We start from the raw sequence: 13,184 nt of genomic DNA, 5'->3' as shown, positions 1-13,184 counted from the left end.
TAATGATTCCGAGTAAATAAAAATGCCTCTGTCTATCAGTTGTCTTTCATTTATGTCCTGAGTGGAGATATTGTTACAAGTTGTTCAACTGGACAAAACGACTGGGAAACTCGGGTCAAAACGAGCTTCCCGACTTCTGCACCTGACTGTGGAAATCAGCTGATTTGTTCTTTTATCGTCTAATGTGAAGCTTTTAAGTTTAACACTGCTACTTTTTTGAGTTTATTGTGAGCCGTCGTCATCCTTGTAGTAACAAAATTGCGAGTGAAATGCCCGACATCAACGTTAGCAAAAAGTAAATTGAAGTAAACTTTCCCATTTAAAAACCACATGGTGCCATCACAAACCATCTGGGGACAATGGCGTCACATATCAGGAAAACGAGCTCCCCAGTCCACATGAACGCACCAACAGTACTGCATAATTCTACTTCAAAATGGCCGCCATAACCACAAAAGTCACATGACTGAAAAGCATAGTGACATTTGCTTCCCCGAGCAGCCAGATGTAAACTGAAAAGGCCGCTTGTTGCTGCGTCATATCATTTCTCTAATTGGTTGATCCCGGGAAACTGCTGAGATCACGCTTCATGTACATACACGCTACATATGTGTGAAATATCCTGTGGTTTGGAAGGACAGGCAAAAAGGTTTTAATGCCCGGTGGGAACCCTGAACTAAAGGTTCCTCAGCGTTTGAATCGTGACGTCTGTAAATGTTACTTACACGTTATTGATGTCGGTCCCGGCCGTTCGTTCCAGGTGCTCGTCACTGATCTCCAAGTTTGGGGGGATGGTGTTATGCTGTGGAATAAATATGGACAAACCAGTTACAAACCAGTTACAAACCAGTTACACATCAGCTAAACATCAGCTACAGACCAGTTACAGACCAGCTACAAACCAGCTACACACCAGCTACACACCAGCTACACACCAGCTACACACCAGCTACACATCAGCTACACATCAGCTACACACCAGCTACACACCAGCTACAGACCAGCTACAAACCAGCTACACACCAGCTACACACCAGCTACACACCAGCTACACATCAGCTACACATCAGCTACACACCAGCTACACACCAGCTACACACCAGCTACACACCAGCTACACACCAGCTACAGACCTGCTACAGACCAGCTACAGACCTGCTACACACCAGCTACACACCAGCTACACACCAGCTACACACCAGCTACAGACCAGCTACAAACCAGCTACACACCAGCTACACACCAGCTACAGACCAGCTACACACCAGCTACAGACCAGCTACAGACCAGCTACAGACCTGCTACAGACCAGCTACAGACCTGCTACACACCAGCTACACATCAGCTACACATCAGCTACACATCAGCTACAAACCAGCTACACACCAGCTACACATCAGCTACACATCAGCTACACATCAGCTACACACCAGCTACACATCAGCTACAAACCAGCTACACACCAGCTACACACCAGCTACACATCAGCTACACATCAGCTACACATCAGCTACACATCAGCTACACATCAGCTACAAACCAGCTACACATCAGCTACACATCAGCTACACACCAGCTACACATCAGCTACAAACCAGCTACACACCAGCTACACATCAGCTACACATCAGCTACACATCAGCTACACACCAGCTACACATCAGCTACACATCAGCTACACACCAGCTACACACCAGCTACACATCAGCTACACACCAGCTACACATCAGCTACACACCAGCTACACATCAGCTACAAACCAGCTACACACCAGCTACACATCAGCTACACATCAGCTACACACCAGCTACACACCAGCTACACACCAGCTACACATCAGCTACACATCAGCTACACATCAGCTACACACCAGCTACAGGCTATGTAACGTAAGTGAAAGTAACTGTACCTTTGAGTGAAACTGCATTTTGGTGCAGAGCAGTTTGGTGTAGATGCCGACCAGCTGACCGTATTTGTCGTGAAGATGAGCCTGAAAAGTAAAGAAAAAAAAAAAAAAAGAGAATTTAAACTGAATTCTTGAAAAAGTACAAATCAAATCCTTTTATAAACAGGCCTCTAATTGGTTGAATATTTAATCTCTCAATCCCCGCCTGAACCGAGCACATTTGGCTTTACCCAAATCTAAAAGCTTTGTGAAAAAAGTGTCAAAATAGCGACAACAATGAGAAGAAAACAAGGATGGAAATGCAACGTGAAAAAAATCTGTTTAGATCAGTTTTGTAGTTCTTAGCTTTCAAATGAGGCGTTACACTGACCTATAAATATAAGTACTGCTGGGCGATATGTCAAAAAAACAAAATCTCAATTTTTTTCTTTTTTAACTCAGTTTGGACGATTACGATTTTAATCAATTTTATTTGAAATAAACTTTAAAAAGTCTCCTGATATTTATGAAGAAAACTGCTCAGAGTCCTGCTCATTAATATTTCATAATGCAGCTACAATTAGGCCCATTAAGAAAACATAACCCTTTGTTGGAGAAAATGTGGGGACCAACGTGCAAATCACTTTCACATCCTATGGAATTGCCCACTTATCAAACAATATTGGATGAACATTCACAGAGCATTTACAAGACATTTTCAAATGTATATTTCCTTTCGAAATAAAAACTGTTTACTTTGGATGCTTACCACAGGAATGGAGAAAAAAAGATAAGTATTTGTTAAGCATCCTGTTGGTGGCAAGCAAGAAATGCATAACTCAGAAATGGTTATCACAAGATATTCCCACTTTATCTGCATGGTGGGATATATCAATGAATATTTTTAAAATGGAAGAGTTGACGGCATTTGTATACCAAAAACAAGAGAAGTTCTTAGAGTATTGGGAAGAATGGGTCACCTATATAAAAATTAAAAAGCCTGGTTTGATTCTGTGAGTCAGACTTTAAAGACAACGTAGTGGTCACTCCCTCAAGTTCTGTTTGTTTTTCTGTTTTTTTCTATTTGTTTTTTGATGGGACAGTGTTCTGTGAAAGTGAATAATAATGCTGTACTCATTTGCACGCATAAGTAAATTGTACCCATCTTTAAAGTGCTAAAATTTACAAATAAAGAATTAAAAAAAAGAAAAGAAAACATAACCCTTTATTTAAAAACTGTTATTTCTGTTTAAGATTTTCCTCGTCTGCTCAAAAGTAAAACCTCTTAATAATCATGGAGTTTTCAAAAGTGTTCAGCTGTGTCCGAATGTCCACACTATCCACTATATAGTGACTATGTAGTGACTATATAGTGGTCACATGTTGTAGGGGTGTCCGAATGTCCAGAGAGACAAAAGTAGGGAACTCGAAATTTCCCACAATGCATCTCGAAAAGTAGTGAGCATCGATGGTCGCTAAACGGGTCAATATAGACCACAATGCATTGCGAGAGTCTGAGAAGAGCCTGACAGCGACAGGTCTGTGAACTAAACAACACGACTGAAGTAAATCAGCTGTTTCAGTCGTGTGTTTGTGTTTCTCATGAATAAACGACCTACATATAAACGGTTACGGTGAAAAGATGCTAACGTTAGCTGCTAACCTTTAGCTTGAGCTGTTAAATGACGATAGCTTCCTCTCGAATAATCCAAGCCATTCATGTAAAATCCATGTTAAATATAAAGTATCTGACTCGTATTTATCCATAAATATTCCACTGTCTCTGAGTTTGGTTTTTATCACAGAAATACTTTATTCCCGGAGTTTATTGAACTTTTATCAGATGTAGTCGCTCAATCTGCTGGTGTTCGGACACCGGGCTCTGACCGACTTTCTGCGTCTCTGAGCTCACGCTGGGGTGACTTTTTTCTTTTTCTTTTTTTTGTGATGATAGTTTTAATTCTAAATGTAAAATAAGACGCCTGTAAAAGTGCCAAAACAGTCGTTCTGTTTCATAAAATAAACGTTTGTAACAATAAATAAATTCAGATATAAAAATAAAAAACTGCACGCCGCAGCTCGGAGAAAGTCGTGGCTTGTGTCCGAATCGCCAACAGAATCAGTGACTATATAGTGACTATATAGTGACTCTATAGTACGGGCCTATGTAGTGAATGAGGGGTTAGGGAATAGGGTGGACATTCGGATACAGCCTTTTAGTTTTATCGTCTTCATGCCTCTGCTGTGATTGAACCGTCTTCCATGGAGACTCAAGGGAAAGGGGCGGAGTTAACTGACAAGAAAACTCCAACACGCAACACTTTGTGAAGCAGCAGATCGTCAGAAAGTCTCTGGAGTGAATGCACTTGGTTTAGACGTGGGTTAAGAGGTAAAAACAGCAGCAGTCTTTGGTGAATAAATAAATAAATAAATAAATCTGGCCCAGAAAGGTTATGTTAAAGTATTAGAAGCCTCTCGTTCCATCGACTTACCCACATTTTCCCCACTTCCACGAGGCTGCTGTGGTGCCTCATACAGTCTTGCAGAACCTACAAATGACGGAAACATTAGTGACGTTCAGATGGCCCCGTGCGGGTGTTTACGGTGTTTGCTCGTACGTTGCGGTGTCCGTCGCGCAGCACTTTGTGGAGCACGTGGCAGAACTTCCAGCTGAGCACGGAGCTGCTGGCCAGAGGGAAGCCCAGGGCGTAGGACCAGAAGGTGTAGGCCCCCTTCTCCCTGTGGGTGCCCAGGATGATGCCTGTGGGGCAGGAGTTCAGGAGCGTGAAAGTGACCTGGAGTGGAGCGGTCGTCCCGTACGTGAACACTGGGGGGGGGGGGGGGGTCTGTGACTCTGCAGCAGAGGTGCGAGACTCGAGGCAAATGACTCGAGGCTTTCTTCACCAAAGCTCCAAAAGCACTCGACTTTGGACTTGCTGTTTGAGACTTAACTTGGACTTGAGGCCAATGATTCTCAATGACTTTACGTTTATTATTGATTTGAGTGAAACTGTTGAAAGATCAGGATTCACGGTTAACCTCTTAACTCCCGCCTGAACCGAGAGGATCTTTTTCCTCACGTCATCAGATTTTTTTCCCAGCATTTTTTTGTTGGGTATTCAACTCACTTTTGTAACTTTGTCATTTTTTGTCACATTTTTTATCATATTTTTTGTCATTTTTTAGTCATTTTTTGTCTTTTTTTTGTCAAATCTTTATCACATTTTTGTCAAATATTTGTCACATTTTGTCACATTTTTTGTCACTTTTGTTCATTTTTTCGTCAATTTTTAATAATTTTTTTGTAATTTTTTGTCACATTTTTTTGTCACATTTTTGCCACTTTTTCATAAATTTTTCGTCACTTTTTCGTCAATGTTTTTTCACTTTTTCGTCAATGTTTTTTCACTTTTTTGTCACATTTCCATCATTGTTTTCGTCTCAGTTTTGTCGCTATTTCCACAGCTTTTTTCCAGAAGCTTTTGGACTGGAGTAAAGCCAAACTGGAGAAAATGTGCTCGGTTCAGGTGGGAGTTAAGGGGTTAAAAAGTGGCGCATCTATGTTTACATTTGGTAACTAGACAAATAATTTTTCGGTTTCCAGTGCGTCTGATCAATACAGCGGGAAAAGACAGGAAGAAAAGTGTTTCTTTAGATGCATTAAACGTTTTCTACAGTGAGTGAAGAGGTGAAGATTCATAATAGACTTCATGGATGTTTATTAACCTCTTAACTCCCACCTGAACATGTTTTCTCCGGTTCTCCAAATATAAAAGCTTCTTCAAAACAGGCAAAAAACGAGAAGAAAATGAGGATGTAAGCACAACAAAAAAGCGCTAAAAAGTGACCAAACAAAAGCGTCAAAAAAGACAAAAACTCAACAAAAAAGTGACAAAAATCCAGCAAATAAATGACAAAAATCCAGCAGAAAAAAAAAAAAAAAAAGTGACAGAAACACAGAAGAGAAATCAACAGTGACGACAATGGCAAAGAGGAGACATTTGGTTTTGTCGGGTGGTAAGAGGTTAAAGCAGTACTAAGTAACTCTTCCCCCTAGAGGCCATAAGCGCAACTGCAGGTGTAGTAGCAAGTTACGATTTTTAATTTATTAATTGTCTTGGAGAGTAAATACTACGCTGACAGGAAAGGCGAAGGCAGAGAGGGTTACTGTGCATCCAATTATACAACGGAAATATTTTTTTTCACTCAAACTTGGCTGTAAATACTGTTTAAAGTGACGTTAGCCCGCAGTTAGCTTTGCCCGTTAGCCTGTTAGCTTCTTCTTCATGATTCCATTAGTGTGTGTTGCTTTCTCTGCACCGGTGGCAGTCAAGTTGCAAACATGGTTTTCTGGTCTGAGACACCAGGGGGCGATGAAAGACCCTCCAATCATCCCATAAACACTTGTATTACCCCCACAGGGACTACGGAAAGGATTAATTAAGGTAAACACTTTACTTAGTACTGCTTTAAGGACAGGAAAACATTTGAAACAATGGGCTGAAGCTGCGGCGCAGACGGAGCCTCCGGAACTACAACGTGGTTAATTGACCTAAATCTTGGGATTCGGTGTTTTAAGGCGTTTACACAAAGGTTCCAGCATTTAGATTCTATTTTCCGCATCCACACACAGAGCCCAGTGACAGCGGGGCTGAAGGCTGCGCGGAATTAACTTTGAGCAGGGGCGAGTCCGAGTATACAGGGGCTGGGGCATTACAGGGGAACCACCATTTTCCTGAAGTCGCAGTGTGTTAATACTTTACAAGCAAATTATTAACAACTTCGTAACGTTCATTGTGTCTACTTGTATTCTAGTATCACTTTTTAGGTTTGTTTTGCCAGACACTAAGGTTAGAGATGTTAAAGTCCCAACAGGTCCGTCAGACTGGTCACGCCTCGGAAGTAAGAACAGCTGATAAGTGACACGTCACCGCACGCCGGTGATACTTCTGATGACGGCCTGCAGATGGCGCTGAAACATGTGAAGGTAAAAGATCTTTAACATCTCTAACCTTAGTGTCTGGCAAAACAAACCTAAAAAGTGATACCCAAATTATTAACACTTTATGTGCCTTATTATTACTTAACAAGCACACCCTAATATAAAGCATGACCAAAACTTTTCATGCATCCAAAGAAACTGCCTTTTCCCGCCAAAAAAGCTAATTACCAAATGTAAACATAAATGCGCTGCTTTTACGCAATGAATCCAGATCTTTCAACAGTTTCACTCAAATAAATAATAAGTATAAAGTCACAGTAAGTCATTGAGAGTCATTGGTCTAAAGTCACAGTTAAGTCTCGAGTCACAAACAGCAAGTCCCAAGTCAAGTCTTTTTGGAGCTTTGGTCAAGTAAGTCTCAAGTTGCGAAAATTGCAACTCGAGTCAGACTCGAGTCAAGTCATGTGACTCGAGTCAAGTCATGTGACTCGAGTCTCCCACCTCTGGAGTTTAGTCTTAGCCTTCACATAAGGCGTTACTCTGGCCAGGGTTGCCAGGTCTGGGCAGCCAAATCTGCCCAAAAATATCTGATAACCTCAGAAAACCCGCGGACATACGGCGCGGCTGGAATTTTCAATATTGTTTACTAGTTAACAGAGCCCATGTGCTCCTACGATGATGAGAAACCGCCCTACCTCCCTCCCTTATTGAAAAAGCAGCTTACAGAGCCTTGGATTTGCCTTCGAAATAGGGATTTTGATCAATTCAACATTGATTACAGCAAGGCAAAAAAACACAGACAGTTTTTTCCACCCGCGGAATGGCCTTAAAAACCACTCAATTCCAGGGTTTAACCGCGGACCTGGCAACCCTGGCTCTGGCCTACAGGCTGTGACCGTTTAGATCTGGGTAAAGCTGAACTGGAGAAAACGCACTCGATTCAGGAGCAAGAGGTTAAAAGCAACGCTGGATCTTTCGACATTGCAGAATCTCATTGAAACGATGCCACAGGCGGTGCAGTTTAGTTTTAGTTTCCTTTCTAATCGTAAATCTAATGGGCTCTGCAACACAAGACAACTCTTCATACTCCCAAAAGCACTATTGGTCGACCTCAACTCCAAACCAGTAGTTCTGTAACGTTTTCGATGGCAGGATATAGTCTGACATTAAGAACGTGGTGGATTTTAATGAATTGTTCCTCGTCTGTGATCATGTAACGTGCTTCAAAGGCACTTCCTGTGACTTTGGCTCGAGTTGGCAGCCGTTTCTCTGAAGCGCCTCTAATAGAACAGTAAATATTATTCCTCCAGTGTTGTGCAGCCTGATCCTGTGTCTCTCGGTTCTGATGACATAACAATGCGGAGGCGATGTAAAAGGATACGGCGGGCATGCTTCTCCTTGACGGGCGTCTCTGTGGAGTTGATGGCTTTGCTGATGCTGCTCAGCTGGAAGACACAGAGAAAACAGAAAACAACAGTCAGTGAGTGAAGAACCACGAAAAATAATAATAATAATGTATTGTTTTATATCGCGCTTTTCTGGACGCTTTACATTGCATTATCCATTCACTCCATGCTGGGGCAGACTGATGGAAGCGAGGAATGCTGCCCCCCCCCTGAGCTCCGCCCCCCCTGTGCTCCGCCCCCCCCCCCTGTGCTTGCACTACCAACACTACCTGAGTCACGCGTTACACGTTCAGCTGCTTTGAGCCAGATAAAACAATCTGTGGGCTGCGTCCGCCGAGATAAGAGCGTTTCAAACTCACTCCTACAAAAGGGCGAATGCTTTTCAGTAGGGCTGCTCGATTATTGAAAAAATAATAATCACGATTATTTTTGTCATAATTGAAATCACGATTATTCAAACGATTATTTGTTGCCTTTAAAAAAATCCATCAAAAAAATGAAAAAAAAATCCATCAAAAAAAAGACAAAAATCCAGCAAAAAAGTGACAAAAATCCAGCAAAAAAGTGACAAAAATCCATAAAAAAAGTGACAAAAATACATAAAAAAAGTGACAAAAATCCATTAAAAAAATGAAAAAAATCCATCAAAAAAAGACAAAAATCCGTCAAAAAAAAGAAAAAAATCCATCAAAAAAAAGACAAAAATCCAGCAAAAAAAAGAAAAAAATCCAGCAGAAAAAAGTGACAAAAATCCAGCAAAAAAGTGACAAAAATCCGTCAAAAAAAAGAAAAAAATCCATCAAAAAAGTGACAAAAATCCATCAAAAAAAAGACAAAAATCCAGCAAAAAAGTGACAAAAATCCATCAAAAAAAAGAGAATAATCCATCAAAAAAAGGACAAAAATCCATTAAAAAAAAAAGAGAAAAATCCATCAAAAAAAGGACAAAAATCCATCAAAAAAAGGACAAAAATCCATCAAAAAAAGTGACAAAAATCCAGCTAAAAATGACAAAAATCCAGCAAAAAAAAGAGAAAAATCCAGCAAAAAAGTGACAAAAATCCATCAAAAAAATTAAAAAAATCCAGCAAAAAAATTATAATCGATTTTTTGCGATTATGCTAATTCTGTAATCGTTTACTGTTGTAATCGAAATCGTAATCAAATTTCGATTAATTGCAGAGCCCTACTTTTCAGACTATAAATAGATTCATACTTTTCTAAATTGTTTCACAATCTACGCATCTGTGTGTGAGACGAACAGGGCGTCTCCCAAAGCAAAGTCTTCAGTTCATCATCAATGAGCCTCGAACACGATTGACTGACACAGTGCACCATTAGAACCTCTGCTCAGCTTTGTAGATACTCCATTAAAATCAGGTTTCCTTTTAGAAAAGGCTTTCACAACACTGGCCATGTCGGACCGTGTCTCTGCAGGGCTTTTGTTTCAAACATAAGGACATTTTCAGTGATCCCAAACTTTTAAACGGTAGTGTAGGTATATATTTTCGCACCATACCTGGGAATTTTCAAAGGTAATTGACGGGAATAGCATGGGAATTACCGTAAATGCTCTAATACTGGCCTGTATCCCATTAGCGGCCGGGTTTCTAAAACAGGCCGGGGCTTTTATTTATTTATTTATTTCAGTCATGTTAGTTACATGTTTTCACATTTCAACAACTATACATGATTTCTTTTTTTTTTTTTTTTTTTTTTTTCATATATATATATATTTTTAGAAACTATAGCAGTAGAAATATTCCCCATGTTAGGAATTTGTCTCATACTGGTGTAAATGAAAACTCACGTGCAGGAAGTAACAAACGGGAACCCGGGCCGAGGGGGACGCTGCAGAGGAGCTGATCTGAGCGTAACTTGGACACAGATTTAGCCACTTTTCAAACCTCCTGTGACCATATTTGGAAACAGGGAAACAAATGTTGTGTGACCCTCCAGGGTTTTAATAAAGTCTCCATCGCGTCTTCAAAGCACGTCCAGCTGCTCCGTGTGCAGGTCAGTCCCACGCCTCAAAATAACTCCTCCCATCAGCGCGAGCGTCTCGTCTTCTCTCGGGTCAGTCTCATGATCGATCACAAACACAAACGCTCCGTCTAAACTCGCCTTTTACACAAGATAACAACAAATAATCCGGTCCGCGGTAAAAACGAAACAGAAACCTGCAGTGACACTGATGTCAAAGCTCCGCTAACAGCAACGAAACACTTCCTGTTGTCCCGACAAAATAAAAGGCGTCAACGTTCCAGCCGCTGGGAGAGGGTTTGAAATGTTCATTAATAAATGAACCTAATATTTTAGGTGCAAATGGACACAAATCTCGTTTTTCTTCATTTTCCTGGTCGTCCGTTTTGCTCAAATAGAAATAAAGGCCTGTCTCTAATTGTGGCCTGGTTCCAATAAAGGCCTGGTCCTGGATGCCCTTGAGTAAATAAAGGCACCGGCCTATATTAGAGCATTTACGGTAATGGAAATAAACAGGGTTGCTTCTTTATACTCAAGTATAAAAATGTGATCGTTATACACTGAAAATTAGAGTAAATACAGCAGAAATCATCTTTGCCAAGTTCTAGCCCATGACCAACAGAGCGTTTGGAAATGGAACAGACTCCCATGTTTATCTCATACCTAAGATTCGGAGCCGTCCCACCAGCCCAACCAAGCTCCACGACGGGTCAAAACCCGGTAGTTTCCCGGCCAAAACGGGACATTCGACAGCTATGGTTAGGATCAAGTGTGTGCAGAATTATAATATATGGTTCTAAAAGTCTTTAATTTATGTCTGTTCTGTTTAATGCAGCTGTGAGTCAGACACAGCCTCACATCCACTCCTACAGTAATAATCATGTCCTGATCTGAGAGACGAGTGAAGAGACGAAGCAGATGTAGGTTTAGGAGAGTTATGTTTTGACACGAGTCAGACAATAAGGTCCTCACACTTCTGTTGTTCAGTCTTGAGTGTGACATCTTCAAAACTATAATTAAGGAGTATTTAAAACAGCAAACGCATCACCAAAGCAAAGACCTCCATCATCAGGAGTTTCCTCTGGACCCCCCCCCCCCACACACACACACACAGAGAGGGGCTTCAGAGGCAGAGCGGGGCCCGCCTCCTCCCGTCAGTGACGCACTCGGCCTGGGACAATGAGCGGTTTGTGGAGGGAGGAAGGCCCACTGCGGCGGGCACAGAAGACAGGGGGGCGGGCTCTGGCACACACACCCAGCCTCCTGGCACCGAGGCCTGGGCAGATGGCCGCTGAGCAGGGGACCCAGGCTGGAGGATACTCGGGGAGAGCTGCCAGTCGGGACAGACTTTCTAGAACCTGACAGAAGGAGTTAGAGGAGACACGATGCTGCGTTTAGGAGAGGCGTCTAGTCTTTGTTTATTTGGAGACTTTGCCGTCGCTTTAGGGGAACGGAACGTCTGCGTTTGGGATCCAACGAGAGCTGAAGCCGAGATCGAGACGAATGGTAAATGGTCTCAATGTATATCGCGCTTTTCCACCTTCGTTAGGCCCAAAGCGCTTTACACACATTCACTCGGATATTCCATACAAGTGTGGTTTAACCCCTTAACTCCCGCCTGAACCGAGCACATTATCTCCAGTTTGGCTTTAGCCCAGTCCAAAAGCTTCTGGAAAAAAGGTGGGAAAATAGCAACAAAACTGAGACGAAAACAATGATGGAAATGTGACAAAAAAGGGAGAAAACATTGACAAAAAAGTGACGAAAAATTGATGAAAAAGTGGCAAAAATGTCACAAAAATGTCACAAGAAATTGACAAAAAATGGACGAAAAAATGACAAAAATGTGACCAAAAAATGACGAAAAAATGACAAAAATGTGACAAAAAATGACTAAAAAATGTGACAAAAATGTGACAAAAAAATTACAAAATATGACAAAAAAATGACGAAAAAATGACAAAAATGTGACAAAAAAATGACCAAAAATGTGACAAAAAAATGACAAAAATGTGACAAAAAATGACAAAAATGTGACAAAAAAATTTCAAAAATGTGACAAAAAATGACAAAAAAATGACAAAAATTTGACAAAAAAATGACAAAAATGTGACAAAATGTGACAGAAAAAATTACAAAAATGTGATAAAAAAATTGACGCAAAAATGACAAAAATGTGACAAAAAAGTTACAAAAATGAGTTGAATACCCAACAAAAAAATGATGGGGAAAAAATCTGATGACGTGAGGAAAAAGATCCTCTCGGTTCAGGCGGGAGTTAAGAGGTTAAAGGACATTGAGGAGGTGGACAGTTTCAAGTAGCTCAACAATAAACTGGACTGGTCCCACAACACCAACGCCCTGTACAAGAAGGTCCAAAGGAGACCGAGGTCCTTCAGAGGAGACCGAGGTCCTTCTGAGGAGACTGAGGTCCTTCAGAGGAGACTGGGGTCCTTCTGAGGAGACTGAGGTCCTTCAGAGGAGACTGGGGTCCTTCTGAGGAGACTGAGGTCCTTCAGAGTGAGCAGGCCTCTGCTCAGGACTCTTTATGACTCTGTGGTGGCCTCTCTCTCCACTACGCTGCCGTGTGCTGGTCCCCGGGCAGCACAGAGCGGGACAAGAACAGACATAGCAAGCTGGTCAGGAGGGCCAGCTCCGTCCTGGGCTGCCCCCTGGACTCTGTGGAGGAGGTGAGGGACAGGAGGGACAACACCTCCCACCCACTGCACGGGACTGTAGAGGAGCGGAGCAGCTCGAGAGCTGAATGTAATAAGGGAATTTCTCCATTGTGAGATCAATAAAGGCTTATCTTATCGGAAGAAAACTAAACAAATGTTTTTAACAGTCTTGACAGTCATTTTTTTAACCTCTTAACTCCCGCCTGAACCGAGAGGATCTTTTTCCTCATGTCAGATTTTTTTCCATCATTTTTTTGTTGGGTATTCAACTCATTTTTGTTACTTTTTTG

At 41.6% G+C, this 13,184-nt stretch overlaps 1 protein-coding gene across 1 annotated transcript in view; it reads right to left on the bottom strand.

The window, feature by feature from the left end:
- The window catches only part of hip1rb (huntingtin interacting protein 1 related b), a gene marked incomplete at its 3' end in the record, with an annotated part of 72,814 nt that overhangs the window by 36,669 nt on the left and 22,961 nt on the right, over window positions 1–13,184 (bottom strand). Inside the window, exons 2-6 of the mRNA XM_079576982.1 lie at window positions 8,209–8,272; window positions 4,504–4,646; window positions 4,378–4,434; window positions 1,910–1,990; window positions 726–802 (exon numbers count right to left, since the gene is read on the bottom strand). Coding sequence (XP_079433108.1) covers window positions 726–802; window positions 1,910–1,990; window positions 4,378–4,434; window positions 4,504–4,646; window positions 8,209–8,272 — 422 coding nt within the window. The remainder of the gene's footprint in view (window positions 1–725; window positions 803–1,909; window positions 1,991–4,377; window positions 4,435–4,503; window positions 4,647–8,208; window positions 8,273–13,184) is intronic.

This window comes from Gobius niger (genome assembly GCF_951799975.1).
Source record: "Gobius niger genome assembly, chromosome: 1".
NCBI classification, from domain to species: Eukaryota; Metazoa; Chordata; class Actinopteri; order Gobiiformes; family Gobiidae; genus Gobius; species Gobius niger.
Note: the sequence above shows the minus strand (reverse complement) of the source record. Positions and strands in the feature narration are given on the sequence as shown.